The 18,261-nt window shown below is 41.1% G+C and overlaps 1 protein-coding gene across 1 annotated transcript in view; it reads right to left on the bottom strand.

The window, feature by feature from the left end:
* The window catches only part of Lancl2 (LanC like 2), a 45,697-nt gene extending 28,442 nt beyond the window's left edge, over positions 1–17,255 (bottom strand). The window contains exon 1 of the mRNA XM_027429721.2: positions 16,444–17,255. Within this exon, the coding sequence (XP_027285522.1) occupies positions 16,444–16,647 (204 nt within the window). The 5' untranslated portion in view covers positions 16,648–17,255. The remainder of the gene's footprint in view (positions 1–16,443) is intronic.
* Positions 17,256–18,261: the final 1,006 nt, after the last annotated feature.

Below are 18,261 nucleotides of genomic sequence, written 5' to 3'. Positions count from 1 at the left end.
TATTATACAAGATTTTAGTTTCAGGAAGTAAATGAACAGTTATATTACAGAAGAAATTAGGTAAAAACATACCATTTAAAATTTTTGTCTTCTAAGAAAATTGTCTTTTCCCATGTACCAAGCATTACCAATAGTAGTAGAAATTAGAAGTCAGACCTCTAGAAATCTTAATTTTATAGGCCCATCATAAATAAACATTATTTTTATCTTAATAGTTTTTCCCAATTCCTTTTTGTAGTAAAATATGACTATTATTGAATTAATATTTAGATCCTTATTAAATATACCATAGGACAATTTAAATATTCAATCAAGAACTACCAGCTCCTAAAATCTAAAACACCACAGATATTGATACTATTAGAGATGGGTGTCTTTTATAAAATTTGGCTAAGAAGAGTTAACCTAAATCTTTGGGCATCTTTAACTGGTATAAAAGGAGTTTTAATTACTTTATCAAACATCTGAGGATGTTAAAATGTCATTAATAGTGGATAACTGATTGTCTCATAATATTTTTAACATTATTAGAACCATGCTGGAGAAACCCACAGAAACAGCTGACCTGAGCAAGTGGGAGCTAACAGACCCAGTCTGACAGCTGGGAAACCAGCATAGGACTGAACCAGGCCCCCTGAACGTGGGTGTCAGTTAGGAGGCCTGGGCAGTCTATGGGACCTCTGGCAGTGGAACCAGTATTAATTCCTAGTACACAAATGGACTTTGGGAGTCCATTCCCCATGGAGCGATACTCTCTCAGCCTAGACACGGGGGGGGGGGGGGGGGGGGGCCTAGGTCCTACTCCAAATAATGACAAATTTTATGATTCCCCCATGGAAGGCCCCACCCTCCCTGGGGAGTGGATGAGGGGTGAAATGGGGGTTTGGTGGGGAACATGGGATGATGGGAGGGAGAGGGAACTGGGATTGATATGTAAAACAAGATTGTTTCTAAAGTAAATAAAAATTTATATTAAAAAATATAGCAATCTAACTATTGGTTGGACTCAATTTTTCTTTTTTTTAAGAAAAAAGTATTTGTCTAAGAACTTGGATTTAAAATACAGATATCAAGGGATGGAGAGATGGCTCTGCAGTTAAGGGCACTGGCTGCTCTTTGTGAGAACCCAGGGTTGATTCCTAACACTTACGTGAAAGCTCACAACCTTCTGTAACTCTATTCTTGGAGAGACCCAACCTCTTCTTTTGGCTTCTGCAGGCACCAGGCACACACATGGTACACAGATATACATGCAGACAAAACACCCATACACAAGTAAAAATTTAAATTTTATACAGATATCCTCAAAATTGGGGTTCTCCTTAAAACCTGCATTTCTCTTATCCAAATTATATTTAATAACGAGAAAATGCTGTTACAATAAGAAGTGAAAGCACTGGAATCTTTTTTAAATATGAAAACTAGGTTCGATTAAGGTAGGGGTTTGGGGTAAGCAAACAGTAATTACAAAAACATGATTAATAATAAATAATAGCATCCATTTTGTAAAATTACTAAAATCAAAATACAAGATTAGTCTTATCTTTATTACTTAGGAGTATAACAAGTTAAATATGAACTACCTTAAATTCCAAAAGTGTATAAATATAACAAAAATAAATTAGGAAATACAGAGTGAGAGGGAGGCTTAGTTACTTGGGATACAATGTAGTGAAGATGAGTGGCATCACAACTTTTTTGGATTTCAGGGGAACCTGTCCTCAGAAGGTGACACAAGGTTCCTGTGGACGGCCTGATGAGAGCTCTGTTCCTCCTGGCTGAACAGAGTCCTGGCTGGGAAAATCTTCGTCTTAAGTTGATGGAATCACCCAGTTTTCTTTTGTCCTTGGCAGCTCCCTGGGGAGAAACACTGTAACCAATTTTTTTTATTTTTTTTCGAGACAGGGTTTCTCTGTGTAGCTTTGGAGCCTATCCTGGCACTTGCTCTGGAGACCAGGCTGGCCTCGAACTCACAGAAATCCTCCTGCCTCTGCCTCCCGAGTGCTGGGATTAAAGGCGTGCACCACTTTGAATGTCTAACTGTCACATTTTTAAAAGATCCCAATGTCTCCCTTTAATAGAGATGTCTCGTAACATTTTCATTTTAATGAGATTTTATTTATTTTTATGTGCATAATTATTTGCTTCAGTGTGTGTCTGTGCATGGTGTCTGTGCAGTGCCTGTAGAAGCTGAAGAGGGCAGCCAATCCCTTGGGACTGGAGTTACAGGTGGTTGTGAGCCAACATATAGGTGCTGGGAATTGAACCTGGGCCCTCTGGCCAATGTTCCCAACTATCTCTCCAGTCCCTCTCCCCCCATATAGTTTTTACTTAAAATTTTATAGTAGCTTTAGTACTTACTTCATATAGATATAAGAATATTGTTTTAAAGTGTTATATCTCAAATTTCGAAGAACTAATAGAAATATCTTAGGCTGAGGAAGTCAAAGGCTTGAGTTGACTTTTATAATAAGTTGCTCAGTCATCAATTTATAAGAATGAAAATAATCAGAATCACAGTGTAACTTATATAGTGGGGCAAGTATAAATAGGTTTAAATATTTGTCCAGCAGAATAAGTTTGTGATTAAATAAGTTTAGTAAAATAAGTTTTTATTACAAAAGTTAGCAGGAATAAAAAAATTTAGCAGGAATGCCTCTGGTAGGAATCATTTTTAATATAATTGTTCTATTGTAAATGCAGTGCCAATCTAGTAAATGGAAGCTTTACCTAATAGAAAAACATAATGTATTAAGCTTGGTTTCTACTGATGTGATAAACACCATGGCCAAAAGCAACTTGGTTAGGAAAAGGTTTATTTTATCTTACAGCCTCTAAGTACATCATGAAGGGACATCAGGGCAGAAACTTAAGGCAGGAACATAAAAACAGGAACTGAAGAAGAGAGCACAGATGAACGCTGCTTACTGGTTTGATCTCCATGGCTTCCTCAGCTTGTTCTTTTGTATAATCCAGGACCAACTATCCACAGCTGGTCCCACACCCAGTGAGCTGGGCCCCCTGAATCAGTCATTAATCAAGAAAATACCCCCAAAGACTTCCCTGAAAGTAAACTTACAGTGGCATTCTCTCAATTGAGGTTGCCTCTTCCCATATGACCATAGCTGGTGTCAAGTTGAAATAAAAAGAAAACAGAAAAAACAAAAAAAACCAACCAAACAAAATAGACCCCAAAAAAACAAAAACAAAAAAGCTAGCATAACTGACTCCTTGTCAATGTGACTCACAAGCTCACCATTAAATCATCTTTCCTTTTTTATCTCCAAGATCTCATATTAATGTCACAATATAAAACATAGAAAATTTAAAGTCCCACAGTCTCTTTAATATATCCGAAATCTCTCCAAAATTCCAAACTCTCTTAACTGTGGTCTCTTATGAAATAAAAAGTATGTTACACACTTCTTATTCCAAGAGGGAAGGCCTGGGACACAGTCATGATCTGAACAGAACCAAAGCAAACTCAACGGTGTAAATAAGTCAGTGTTTGGGACTCCAGAGGGACTTGGCAGCTCCACTTCTTTGGCTCTACCTTCTTAAGCACACACAACTTGTCTTACAGGCTCGGGCTGACTCCACACCACAGCTGCGGCTATCCTTAGAGGTCATCCCATCATATTGGCATCTCTGACATGCTCAGGTTTCCATAGCAACTGACGCCCACTCCTAATTTTATCAATAGTCTCTCTAAACTCTCTTTAGGGACTCTGACCCTGCTTCATGGTGCCAATCCTCAGCTTTTCTCCATGACCCCCTCAATCCTGAGGATCTCATGACACCAGTACTACCTGGGAGACTCTTATACATTACCAAGTCAACTACTAGCAAGAAATACAGACTTGGGCCTTTATGGATCAATGCTTCTATGTGCCAACCCTGAGAAAATAATCCCAGGTTTCATCACAATGATGCTAGTTTCTTAATCTCAGTTACTCTACCAACCTCAGCTAACTAGCATCAACTGCCCCAGTAAAGCAAAGGGTTCATTCAGTGTTGCTGGTCTCTTGTTAATCACAGCTGATTCTTCAGCCCCCACTCACCAGAAACTGCAGGTTCTTAGTAAAAAAACAGCACACGAAGAGACAATAATCTTTGAAGAACTGTCAAACTTTTCTCTGAAACTTCATGAGCTAGACCTCATCCTCTGCATTCATACACCATGATTAACTTCCCAGTTCCCCAAAACGCAGCCCATCGGGCTCTAAGCCCTGTCAACCAAAGTTCAAAAGGCTTCTACAATCGTCCCCAAATCAACAAAGTCAAGTCTGTCACAATACCCCATGAACTAGGTACCAATTTCTGCATTAGTTTCAACTGCTGTGGTAGAGACCATGGCCAAAACCAAGCTGGAAACACTCCATCATGAAGGGAATTAGGGCAGGAACTCAAGGCAAGAACCTGAAAATAGGAACTGATGAAGCCAAGGATGAACACTGCTTACTGGCTTGCCCTCCATGGCTCACTTAGCTTGCTTCTTTAGATAACTCAGAACTACATGGACTGGACCCTCCTACATCAATCATTAATCAAGAAAATGTTCCCAGAGATTTGTCTACAAGAGCTCAGATGGAGACATTTTCTCAGTAGAAGTTCTATCTTCCCACAAGCTAACAAAAACAAAATAAGAAAAGAAAGAAAAAAAGAATAAAATATGATAAAAATGAAAAACAAACTGGAAAAGGACAAAAGAAAACAAACAAAAACAATGAGCCAAAGAAAAAGCACAAGAAACATACAGATGTAGAGACATACACATTGGCACACACAAAAATCACCTAAATACACAAAATCAGAAAGCAGAATATAATGAACAAAATAATAAGCAAAAGATCTACAGGGTAAGAAAAAGGAAAAAAATGCTCAGACAAAGTATTTTGGGGAAAAAAAATACCACTGAGTTCATGTTGTGCTGGCCATCTACTCCTGGGCATGGGGCCTAGCCTAACAGTGGTTTGTATATCCAGTGAGACTCAAAGAAAACTAATTTCATTTGTGAGTAGTAATCAATTACTGATAGCTTCTGGGTTAGGGATGGGAGCATGTGTCTACTTCTCCTTCCCATAAGGCCCAAACCCGCAGAGGTCCAATGCATGCTGCCACTGTATCTGTGAGTTCTTATGTTTATCAGTCCCCCAGTACTGAAGGCTTTGTTTCCTTGGTGTCCTCCATCCCCCCTGGCTTTTATACTTTTCTGCAGAGTTCCCTGAGCTCTGTGGGGAGGAAATGGAAGAGGACATCCCATTTATAACCAAGTGTTCTAAGGTGTCTCTCTCCCTACATATCGTCAGCTCTGAGTCTCTGTATTCATTCCCATTTAGTGCAGGGGAAGCTCTCTGATGATGGCTGAGCAACAGATTGACCCATGAGTATAGCACAATGTTGTTAGGGATGATTTGGTTACTAGATTCCTTTAGCACTGCGACTCTCAACCTTCCTAATGCTGTGATCCTTTAATACATTTCCTTGTTTTGCAGTGACCCCCCCAACTATAAAGTTATTTTGTTGCTACTTCATAACTGTAATTTTGCTGTTTGTTATGAATCTTAATATAAATATCTGATAAGCAGTATATCTGATATACAACCCTGTGAAAGGTCATTTGACCCCCAAAGGGGTCTCACCTGACAGGTTGAGAATTAAAGCTTTAGCAGAATTGTAGTATTAGATTTCCCCTAGGGCCATGCCCTAGTGTTCTTGGCCACAGAGCAGATGTGGGTATGCGTTCTTTCTCATGGAATGGGTCTTAAATCCAATCAGATATTGGTGGGTTAGTCCCTTGAGCTTTGTGCTGCTGTACACTGACACACTTGCCTCAGGTCACCATTGTAGATCAAAGCGTTTATACCTCGGTTGGTGTTTGTTTACTTTTCTCCTTTGGAGCATGCAGACTGCCTTCTAGTGCCATTAACACTAGCCCATAGGGGTAAAGGCTCTAGACAGGCACCAACTCAAAGTCTCCAAGTTCAATAAGTTGTGTAGTTGTTGTCTTCAGCAATGGGATATCAGTTAGTGGAGAGCAATAAATAGCATTGGCAATAGCCTGGATTACTTGGGGGTTTTCATTTTTCCCTTTGGCCAACAACTCAATTAGATATAACCAATTACTGGAACTGGAGGCTTCATTTGGTGACATTTGATGTTCAGTTAGATTTCCATCTCTCTCTTTATATAGAGATTTCATTTAGATCACTAACATATATGTATATATGTTAGGAAGCCTCTACTATATTAGGTTCCCCTACACCACCTCAAGTGGCCCTTAATTTTCACTGTTTCTCCCTTTATTCCCTCCCTCATCCCTCTCATCCCTCCCCCTCCCTGATTCTTCTGTGCTACCCCACCCATCCATAACTATTTCTCCTCTATAGGGTAATCCAATCCTCTCCCTAGTCCCCTATCTATAAATAACTTCTGTGGTTACATGGATTATAGCCTCCTTATCAAAGATTTAACAGCTAGCATCCACATATAAGTGAATATATACCATATTTGTGCTTTGGTGTATGAGTTACTTCACTCAGGACAATTTTTTCTCTAGCTACAAATTTCACAATTCCTTTTTTTTTTTTTAACAGCTGAGTAATCTTCCATTGTGTACTTATGTCACATTGTTTCTTATCCACTCATCTGCTGACAGACATCTAGTCTCTTTCCAATTTCTGGTTATTATGAATAGAGCAGTAATTTTAAGGTAGAGGTATTCCCAGCTTCTCGAGGAACTGCCACACTGATTTCCATGCTGGCTGTAGAAGTTTGCACTTCCAACAGCAATGGATGAGTGTTCCCCTTACTCCACATCTTTGCCAACATGAGCTGACATTTTTTGTATTGATCTTGGCCATTCTGACTGGTGTAAGATGAAATCTCAAAGTACTTTTGATTTGCATTTCCCTGGTGACTAAGAATGTTGAATATTTCTTTTGTTTCTCAGCCATCTGTGTTTCCTCTTTTTGAGAATACTGTTAGATCTGTACCCCATTTCTAATTGTTATTGTTTTTTTTCATTCAAAACTGATTTTTTTTCAAACAATATATTCTAATTAGTTTCCCCTCTCTCCACTCCTTCCAGTTCTTCCCTATCTCACTTGGATCCAGACCCTTTGTCTCTTGTTAGAAAACAAGCAGGTATCTAAGAACAATAATGAAATTCAATAAGATAAAACAAAAACAAACAAATCAAAATAGAACAAAACATCCCAGTAAGAAAAAAAAAGCCAAAGAAAAAGCACACACACACACACACACACACACACACACACACACACACACACACACACACGTTTGTATACACAGGAATCCCATAAAAACACACACACAAAAAAAAAACGGAATCCATAATAAGTATACAAAGGACCTGTAAAGTACTCTCTTCCAAAGCCCTGGCTTGACATTATTAGACAAAAAAAACCCAAAGATGCTGTGGAGTTGATTTTGTTTTGGCCATCTACTGCTGGGCATGTAGACTACCCTTAAGAGTGGTTTGTTTCCCTAGTGAGACTCCCTTGAAGAAAACTAATTTTTCATTTGCAAGTGGCCATCAGTTGGAAATAGCCTCTGGATTAGAGGTGGGGCCCCATATGGTGCAGATCCACACAGGACCATGCAGGCATGCTGTCTTGGTCTCTGTGAGTTTGTATATGTGATACCCTGTTCTGCCTAGAAGGACGTGATCTCTTGGTGTCCTCCAAGCCCTCTGGCTCTTACAATCCTTCCACTTCCTCTTCCTCTGAGTCCTGTGAGTCCCAAGGGGTGGGATTTGAGGGACAATCCTTTTAGGGGTGAGTGTCAAGGTCTCTCATTCTTTGCATATTGTCTGTCAGTGGGTCTCTGTATTTGTCCCCATTCGCTGCAGGAGGAAAATTCTCTAATGATGACTAAGCAAGGTACAGATCTACAAATATAGCAGAATGTCATTATTTATTTTCTTGGTGTCCATTGTTTTTTAGGTTTTTTTTTATGTTTTTAGATATTAGCCCTCTATCAGATATGTAGTTGAAAAATATTTTCCCATTCTGTTGTAGCCTGCCACTTTGTCTAAAAGACAATGTCCTTTACTATATAGTAGCTTTTCAGTTTCATGAGATGCCATTTATTGATTGTTATTCTTAGTGTCTATATTATCTGTGTGTGTTCTTCTGTTCAGAAACCCGTTTCCTGTGCCAGTGAGTTCAAGACTATTTGCCACTTCTATCAGATTCAGTATATCTGGCCTTATGTTAAGATCTTGATCCATTTGGAGTTTAGATTTGTACAACACGGTTAGTGTGGATCTGTTTGTGTTCTTCTATATGTAGCCATCCAGTTTGTCCAGCACCACTGACCTGTGTCATGTCTGCAGGGGTAATCTTGACAGTAACTGATGCAGAAGTCCCTAACCTACTGTGGGCAGCACCATTCCCTGGGCAGGTATTAAAGCTAGCCAAGCATGAGCCTGGGGACAAGCTAGCAAACAGCTGTTCCACCACAGTTACTGCTTCAAGCTCCTGCTGGAGTTCCAGCCTTAACTTCCTTCAGTGATGGAATGTGACCTGAAAATGTAGGCTAAATGAACTTTTTCCTCCCCAAACAGCTTTTGATTAGAGTGCTTTATCATGACAGAAAGGAAACCAGAATACCTGTTATTTCAATTAAATTATCATCCCTGTTCAAGAGTTAATAACCTGAGTTGTTACAAATGGGAATTTTTAATACAGAATATGATTGTTTCTAGGTTTTATCCTAGAACAAGCCAGAACAACCCTTTTCTTTGACACAGAATTTTCTTCTGTTTAGAGATAAACAAGGAAGAGACAAGGTCAGAGAAGGGTAGAAGAGAACAGGAGTTTGACAATAGAATTCTTAGAATTTTTCTTTAATTCTGACATAACCTCTAAAAATTTTAATTACTTTTCTATTTAGTATCTTTTAACTGAAATGTACTTGCATAAGTCCTATTATTTTTAGTAAATTACCAAGTTTAATTATTTTAGATGATTTTAAATTTCAATTAAATCAATGTGCCCATTTATAATATCTCTAAAAATTGTATTGCCTAGGGCAGCTTGTTAAAATGTACAAAATAAGTCAATTTGGAGATAGTTAATATTATCTATTAGGAGAAATACAAATTCTAATCATCTTTAATTAGATTTTCCCTTTAAAACTATTTGAGTTGAATTAAAACACTTATCAAATCCAGCTAGTATAACAAATAATCTGTTGGGTCTCCCCTTTCTTCAGATTACATACAGGGAGGAGTGTCCAGAAAAAAATAGATTGCCAGCAAATTATCAAACAATGACTTCAGAGGTCTGAAAAGAAAACAAATGGAACAGTCAGACACTATAAGGCTGCCAAAGCAAACAAACAAATTGAATTCCTTCAATGGAACATTTTGGAAGCAAACCAAAAGGGCATCCAACAAGATCCTGCACCATCTCACAATGGTGATGGTCACATGGACCATCAACCACACAAGGGAGCCGAGCGCTGAGCCCCACGAAGAGCTCACCAGCATCCACCTAATGGTTCCTGACACCAAACCCAGTATCTCCTCCAGTGGTAATGGATGTCCTTGGGAACCCACATTTGGGACCATACTACTGATTCAAAACCAAAGTTCTCGTGTCAAAGGGAATAAGGGAGCATTTATTCTGCTGCCAAATATTAGTGACCAAGGCCCAGGAACATAGATTCCAGTCTCCCCAAACATCATGTTCCACTGTGAAAGTAGTTACAACATGAGATTTTTATTGCCTATATAATAAAGAAATTTACAAATAAAAGCAAATTTAAAAAAAAAAACAAATCAATTAGTGGGAGCCACAGGTAGGCAGGTTATAGCAAAACGAGAAAAATTTTATCAGGTTCAGATGCTATTTGTTGACATTCTCAGCTTTTGAACCAGTGAAAGCTAATGTAAGATTTTCATAGTTAAAGGCTGTTACTAGGTCAGACACAGATGTGAAGTATAAGTAGCTTTCAATGAAACTAAAAATAGCCCAAGATAATTTGTTTCCTGTCTGCAACACCTCAACTCTCCATAATCTTGAAGTTCAGTCATTTCATTTGGCGTTGTAGAATCTTTATCATTGGTGAAGCTTTTCTCTCTAGGTGCAGTTAGTTTGCCCCTCTCCTCCCCTGCCACAAACACATTTCTTTTTCTTTTTTCTTCTTCTGGAAACTTCAGTTCACACATGGTATCAACTGAAAAGCTGTGGATCTGCATTCAGGGGACTGATTTCCAGACTCTTGTGTCTGGGGGCAAAGGACTGTACCAGGGGCACATAGTTAGAAATGGGACAGATGACTGAGGAAGGCAAAGTACTCCCAAGAATCGAAATGGAGTACGGACCCCAAAAAAGAGTTTCCAAATGTACTGGGCCATGTGGCCAGGACCCTTTCTAGGACATTTGTATAACACCGGCCTCCCTCAAGTTTGTATATTGGAGGTTTTTCTCTCACATGGTCTATTTTAGAAGAAGCCCAGGCAAAGGACTTCTAGTCTTCCTCTGCAAACTGGCTTCATTCATATGTGAATCTTGAGGTTTCCGTCTCCCTAGTCTCCTGCCATGATAGAAATTGAAAACATAATCAGTGTGTGTGTGTGTGTGTGTGTGTGTGTGTGTGTGTGTGTGTGTGTGTGTTCGATAACATGTAGCTGAGTGTTTTTACTTTTTAAATAGATGAAGAGAACAAATCCATTCCTGCAACCCTAAGCAACCCTATCAAAGGGATAGAGATGGGCTGGACATACAGACTTGGGTGGCCCTGAAGCATACAAATTACTGAAGTTATGTTCTTGAAAAAGATCAATATGTTATTTTTTCCTATTGTCTTACAAGAATAATTAAGGAGATTGTAGTTTATCAAATTTGAGGTGGGATCTGCATTCCTGACAGGTATCCCGTAAATGCTGATGCCCCTGACCATAAGCATCACTCTGACAAGGATTGTAGGTGACACCCTTCCAGCCATAGCCCCATGGCTACACACTACTCTTGTTCACGTTGTACTTCCATTTCTCTGTTTTTAAGATATGGAATCTCATCTAAGTTTCTCATGCTGGATTCCAACTCCTGAGCTCAAGCTGTCTTTCTGCTTCAGCCACTTGGGTAGCTAGAGGTCCAGTTATCCAACTGTCCATTTTGAATGAACTGGCATTCTCTTGGCAATTGAGAATTACTGATTTTCTTATATTTTTATAATATGTTAAGATGTCAAATACATTTTGAAATGAAAGAGAATCCATCAATTTTTTTAAGCTATGGAAAATTAAGTAACCATAAAATAAACCATTTCCAATAGTTCAAGAAGGTCAAATTACAAATATAAAGTAAAAGTTTCTCTAATTTTATGTTTTCTTCGAATTAATCAAGTCTTTAAAAACTGGCCCTATTTACCTGGACATTTTGTATCTCCTTGAGCACTCACTGTCAGGAGAAACTATCTGCTGTGTCGTGAGGGCAGCTCTAGAGCAAGATCTACATGGGGAGAAACCAAACCCTTGGAGAAGGTGAGGGCTTAAGTGGGTAAAAGCACTTGCTGCCAAGCCCAGCAACCTGAATATAATACACACACACACACACACACACACACACACACACACACACACACACACACACAAATATAAAAGGAAAAAAGTTAGTCAGACCTGCCAACAACTATGTGAAGGAGATGAGAAGACTATCTTTATCTGACTGAGCTCTGAAATGACTGTATTTTCATGACAAACCCTGAGTCAGAACCACACAGCTAACTGCAATATTATGAGGCTCTGGACTCCTCAGACACTGGGTGAGATAAGTGTTTTAAAAGTTGCTAAATTCAGAGTAATTTATTATCCAGCATCAGACAGCTACTACCCAGAGCCATGTCCTTAAGTGCTCTCTCAATCCTAGCAGTCCAGACTGTTCCTCATACCTGCCATTCCTTTCGTCTCTAGAGTTCTCTTTAACACCTATGAAACATTTTTCATTACACCAATCTCATTACAGTTAATAACAATCAGTTCGGTGCAATTTTCCTCCTCTGAATGGACCCTCACAAGATACCACATAAAACTGCTGCTGCTAGTTAGAAAACCATCTAAGCTTCACAACTATTACATTACTTACCATAACTGAGATCCTGGTGCTAGACTCAGTAGCTCTGAACTGGAAGGACACAGCAATTTCAGATAAAGGGCTGTTAAGTATTAAAAGTGTTACAGAGAGGAGCTACCACTATGTCAGATCACTGCGTTCACGATATTTGAACCCATCCCTTACTCTTCTAATGTCTTCTTTTTATTTTCAAAAACAACACAGTTTCCACTTCAATTTCTCTTTAGCTCATAATCACAACACTGGTATGACACTGTTTTATTACAATCTATTGCTGTGAAAAACCAACATCACTGTGGCTAGTTATAAAAGCATTTAGCTAGGGGCTGGCTACAGTGTCAGAGGATTAGTATGTCTTCCATTATGGTAGAAAGCATGTCAGGCAGGCATGGTGCTAGAGCAGTAGCCAGAGACCTTACACCCTAATCCACAGGCAGAAGGCAGAGAAAGAGTGAGACTGGGTCTGGCCTGGGCTTTTGAAACCTCAAGGCTATAAAATGATAAACCTACTGCCAACATCAAACTGAATGAGAAAAACTCAAAGCGTTCCTACAAAAATCATGAACAAGACAAAGATTCCCTACAGTCCTCTTCAACAGAGTGCTTAAATTCTTAGCTAGGAGTAATAGGATAAAGGAGGAAATAAAGGGAAACCAATAAGAAAAGCCAAAAGTATCTCTATTAGCAGATAACGAAATCCTATACACAAAGAGACCATCAAAATCTCTTGAGAGCTGATAAACATGCCCAGCAATGTGGCACTATACAACTAACACACAAAAATCAGTAGCCTATCTATGTACCAATGACAAGCATACTGAAAAGGGAACCACGCAATTAAACCCATTCACAACGCACACATACACAAATGCATACACACACTAGCATGCACACATAAATACCCATGAATAAACTAGACAGTACACTATAGACCTCTATGGTGAAAATATTAACCCCCCCAAAGAAAGAAGCTGAAGAAGATACTAGACCGTGGGAATACTCCCATGCATACGAATTGGGAATACTGGGAAAATGGACATCCTACCAAAAGTAATCTACAGATTCAATGCAATCTTCATCAAAATTTCGAGAAATATTTTAGAGTAATAGAAAATATAATGCTAACGCCCATATGGAAACACAAACAAGACAGAACAGCCAAACCAATGCTGAACAAAAAGAGGACTGCTGGACACAAAAACACACCTGATTTCAATTTTACTATAGATCCATGTTAATAGAAACATCATAGTTCTAGAACAAAAAAGGCATGTAGATCAATGTAATATAATAGAGAACTCAGGTATAAATCCATACTACTACATCTACATGGGTTTTTTTGTTGATGCTTTGGTGTTTTTTTTTTTTTTCAACAAAAATGCAAAAAAAAAAAAAACTTACTGGAAATAAGAGGGCTTCTTAAACAGATGGTGCTATGTGGGGAGCAGATGAATTCCAGAGTGAATGTGTATTATTGACATGAACATAGCAAAATCCAAGGACCCCAGTAACTCAGACCATACAAATTGCACACCCTTCCCTGGAACAGGATCAGGGAACCAGCAAAGCTTTCCCTGTCCTAAGTATGGATGTTGAGAGTGTTTACAAAGATCAACAACATCTTCCTCCCTGAATGACTGCAACCCAAGTCTGCTCTCTTGCAGAGAATTCCTACAGAGACCAACCAACCCACCTCCTCATAATAACCCAACTCCACACTCACCTCCATATAATAACCCAACTCCACACTCAGCTCCATATAATAAACCCAATGAAAGAAAAAAAAAAAAAGAAAGGAGATGACTTCCCCTAGGTATGATGGAGGAAAAAGTTTATTACAGATACACGGGAGAGCATAGTCAGAGGCAGGGTTATCTGGAAGAGTCCAGAGTAGCATGAGCCTGAGCTCCTGAACCATGTGGAGAGAGGGGAGAGAGAAAAACAAGGTGCTGCAGCCAGGAGGAACAGAAGAGAGTAGATGAAGAAGGCCAGGTAACCAAAATGGTTGGATTATATAGGGAAGGGCAACTGGAGGAAAGGTGGCCAAGCCCCAGGGCTGGAGAAGTTTTAGGTAGGGGGCAGAGCATGCCAGCCAGGATGGCCCTGTAAAAGGTAGTGGCTGAGGGCTACAGGGAGAACCTGGTGGTCAGTGTCCACTTGGATATGTTAAATAGGCACCTCAGCCCGGGTTTGAGACTTAACATCCACCTCCTCACTCAGCTCTGCTTAATAAATGCACCGAGTTTGGGCTGCTGAGAACAGCACAGCAGATGTTGGCTTTTCTGTAACATGTCTATAGTTTCTTCTTTCCCCTATTGCCCCATCTGGTCAATTCCCAAAGCTGTGGAGGTTATGGCAGTGCTGGAAATATTGGGTATCAGCATTCAAAGAAAGAAACTAGTTCACCATCTGTCACCCTGCACAAAACTACCTCAATATAAGACTTCATGCTTTAAAACTACTAGAGGAAAAAGCAGCGAGTATACTTCAACGTATAAACATAGGTGAGGATTTTTCAAATAAGACTCCAGTAGCACAGGCATGATGACCACAGTCAACAAATGGGATGAATCCATGGAATAGGAGAAAAATCTTTTCTACACATTCAACAGAAGACTAGTGTCTAGTTTCTGGAATACACAAAGACCTAAAAATAAATCACCCTAAGTATCAAAAAAACAAACAATTTTTAAAAAAAAGGGCTACATGAGATTGGAGTGATAATTCAACAATTAAGAGCATTTGCTGCTCTTGCAGAGGATCCAGGTTCAGTTCCTAGCACCCACACAGTTGCTCACACCTGTCCACACGACATTTGCAGAAGATCCAGCACCCTCTTCTGACTTCCTCAGTATTAGGCATGCACACAGTGAACATGAAGGAAAAATACTTCCACAAAATGACTTTTTTAAAGATGGAGGGGCCTATGCAACTGGAAAAACAGGGAGAGTGTTCAAAACAAATACTACAAACAGTAAACATTTTAAAAAGGGTTCAACACCCTCAGCAATGAGTGACATGCAGATTACAAATTCCATGTCACCCCAGTCAGAATGCCCATCATCAATACAGTTAACAAATTCGAGCATGGATGTCGAGAAAAGGGTATCCCTTTACACTGCTGGTGAGAGTGTAATCTGGTGAAGCCAATTTGGAAATCAATCTAGAGGGTTCTCAAAGGTTAGAAATAAAAATGCCTAATGTGATGAGTATGGCAGAGCATATTTTTAATCCCAGCACTCAGGAGGCAGAGGCAAGTGGATATCTATGAGTGCCAGGACAGTACATTGAGAAGTTCTGTTTCAAAAATAAATAAATAATCTTTATGACCCAGTCATAGCACTCTCAGTCATATATCCAAAGGTTCCATATGACTACATGTAACAGATGAGAGCTTGGCCCTAAACAAGGCATTTGGACTACACCCTCTAAGATTTGGGAACACTGAAGAAGAATGGTCAGGAGAAAGAAAAAGAAAAAAAATCCAGAGCCAGAAGATAGGAAAGAACGAAAAATTCTAGCCTCTAAGATATGGCACAACCAATGTAACCATGAGCTCACAATTGCTATAATTATATGTACTGGATGTGCACAAGAAGGACCCTCCCGACAGTCAGTCATGGATGGGGAGGGGCTCAGGGGACCCTAACCCTTAATGCTGAACTATTAGCCACAGACTCACTCTCAGAAGAGGAGTAGCCATTGTCTTCAGTTCTGTACCCTAGCGAACCTACCGGCTTCCAATGGATAACTCACACACATGGTCCTGGTCAAGCCCAGGGGGACACAAACAAACAAACAAAGAAACAAACAAACAAGACATAAACGGGGAGGGAGAGACTGGTGTGTGTGTGGAGGGGGGACACCTTTACAGAGGAAGGTAAGGAGATGAGAGACGGTGGGGCGGGAGCAACCAGAATGCATTACACAAAATACACGTATGAGATTGTTAAAGAACAAAATCAACTAAAAAGAAGAAGGTTGGAGAAGGTGTGACTGTAGCCTTTCTCCAAGCAAGGGCGTGCCCACAGGCAGGTGTCACAAAAATCTACCTAACTAACGGCAGCAACTAATTCACTTTTCGGTCCCAAGAAACATCAAAGCGCTCCTTCGGACTGTTGCAGTGACAAAACGATCCGAGTCGTGCCCAACTCAGGATCCGAGTCAGATCCAACCCGGGGCCCCGCCGCCGTCCCCCAGCCTCTGCGGCTGGACCGACACCAGACGGGACGCACGGCGATGACGTCACCGCACCCCAGGGCGTGACCGCCGGACGCTACCATTGGCAGAGGTGGCCTCGCCCTCCCAACCGCTGGTCCGGGCCCGGCAGCCGACTCACCTTCCCGTTGGGGTGGAAAGGGAGGCCCGGGTCCTCTGAGGTGGGGAGAGGGCAAACACGGCCCGTTTCCTCGGCGGCTCCAGCGACGAGCCCCGCGCTGGAGACGGCGGCCTCGTAGTCGGGGAAGGGATTGAGGAACGCCCGCTCCTCCATCTCCGCCTCTCCGAGGTGCAACTTGAGTCTCTTTGACATGGTCTCGCCCATGTCCGCGCGCTTTCCCGGCTTGAGAGCTCAGGGCACGGCGCGCAGGCGGGGACAAACCTCCTGGAAGGCGTTTAGGCCGGGGCTGCGCGGCGAAGCCTCCCTGGCGGCCGGTGGCTTGCACATCTGGATGCAGCCGGCGCGGAGAAGCCGAGCCTCCAGCCTTCCCCAGTCACGCCCTCCCAGCCGCGGCTCGCAGCCCGCCCGACCCAGCGGCCCGCAGACCCGCCGAGTCTCCCGGTTACCGTCGTCTCTCCGGTGGCTGTGTCCTACCGAGAGATTCTAGAGAGAACCGCTCGCCCGCCAAGCTCCCGTTCCGGTAGGGAAAGCCTGGAAAGATGGGTTCATTCAAAGTGTGAGCGGCTCGCAGACCGGGGAAAAGCGCATCTTCAGACGCTCCATCACCAAACTGACTGCATTTTCACCAGCCCAGCCTTGCCGCCCGTCCGTGTCCTCGGCCCCTGGTCGTGCGCCAATCACAGGAACAGCAATTGCTTTGTTTGATTAAAAAACAAAACAATAAAATCTCTTCTAAAGAAAAGAATTTCAAAACGGCCTAAAACAGTGAAAGGATAGCCTCTCGAGGGAGGGGGGCATACAGTCCCTCCCATTCATCACCACTGGGAGGGGGGTTGCTTGGAGGAGGAGCCACAGGCTTTTTGTTTTGTTATGTTTTATTTTCATTCTCTGGGTTTTGCGTACATGCACATCTTTGGTAACGAGAATTAATATGGAAGAATGCTTATTAATCATCTAAATATTTTATAGACCACAGAGTCCCATGATCACGAGATTAACATAAATGGCCAGCGGAATAACATGGATGGCAAAGAGGACACAAGCAAACAGATCTTTGCATTTCAATAGTCACAGTGTGTAAGTTCACAGCCTTTATTGGCTCTGTGCTTTTCGCACCGTTTGCCTGGAAACAAATCTGAGTAATGATTCCTCTTAAAAGGAAATAGTATTCCAATCGTCTTTCATTTAATAAACATTATTGCTTGGTGACAAAATGTTTCTGTCCCTGGAGAAGTCAAGTTAGTAGGCAAGAAAGCCAAGAATCCCTGAGCAGCCCAATTGTGTAATTTCCAGAGTTCAAGCAAGGAACATGTGGCTATAGTGCCGAAGGTGGCAATATGGAACACCACCAGAAATCGAAGATGTCAGTCACTCCCGCCTTTGGCCTCAGAATGGAGTAAAGTGAGAAGAAGGTTTAGGTTCTCATGCCCATCCTTTGTCATATATGCAACACACACACACACACACACACACACACACACACACACACACACACAGACCATTATCATGGAAATTAAGATCAGAGTTTTAAGAGTCACACCCTACACCCCAGCAGCCCTAACTAGCTAGACACTGCCACCAGCCTTAATATCCAATTAAGAGACAACAGTGAAAAGTGGAAAGTGGAGATTTAATGTGCCTACATTGGGAAGAGGGACAAAGAGAAGCAATGACAAACACAAACAGGCACACACACACACACACACACACACACACACACACACACACACAACTGTGGGACAAAGAGAAGCAATGACAAACACAGGCACACACACACACACACACACACACACACACACACACACACACACACAACTG

This window comes from Cricetulus griseus, chromosome 8 (genome assembly GCF_003668045.3).
Source record: "Cricetulus griseus strain 17A/GY chromosome 8, alternate assembly CriGri-PICRH-1.0, whole genome shotgun sequence".
NCBI lineage: Eukaryota > Metazoa > Chordata > Mammalia > Rodentia > Cricetidae > Cricetulus > Cricetulus griseus.
Note: the sequence above shows the minus strand (reverse complement) of the source record. Positions and strands in the feature narration are given on the sequence as shown.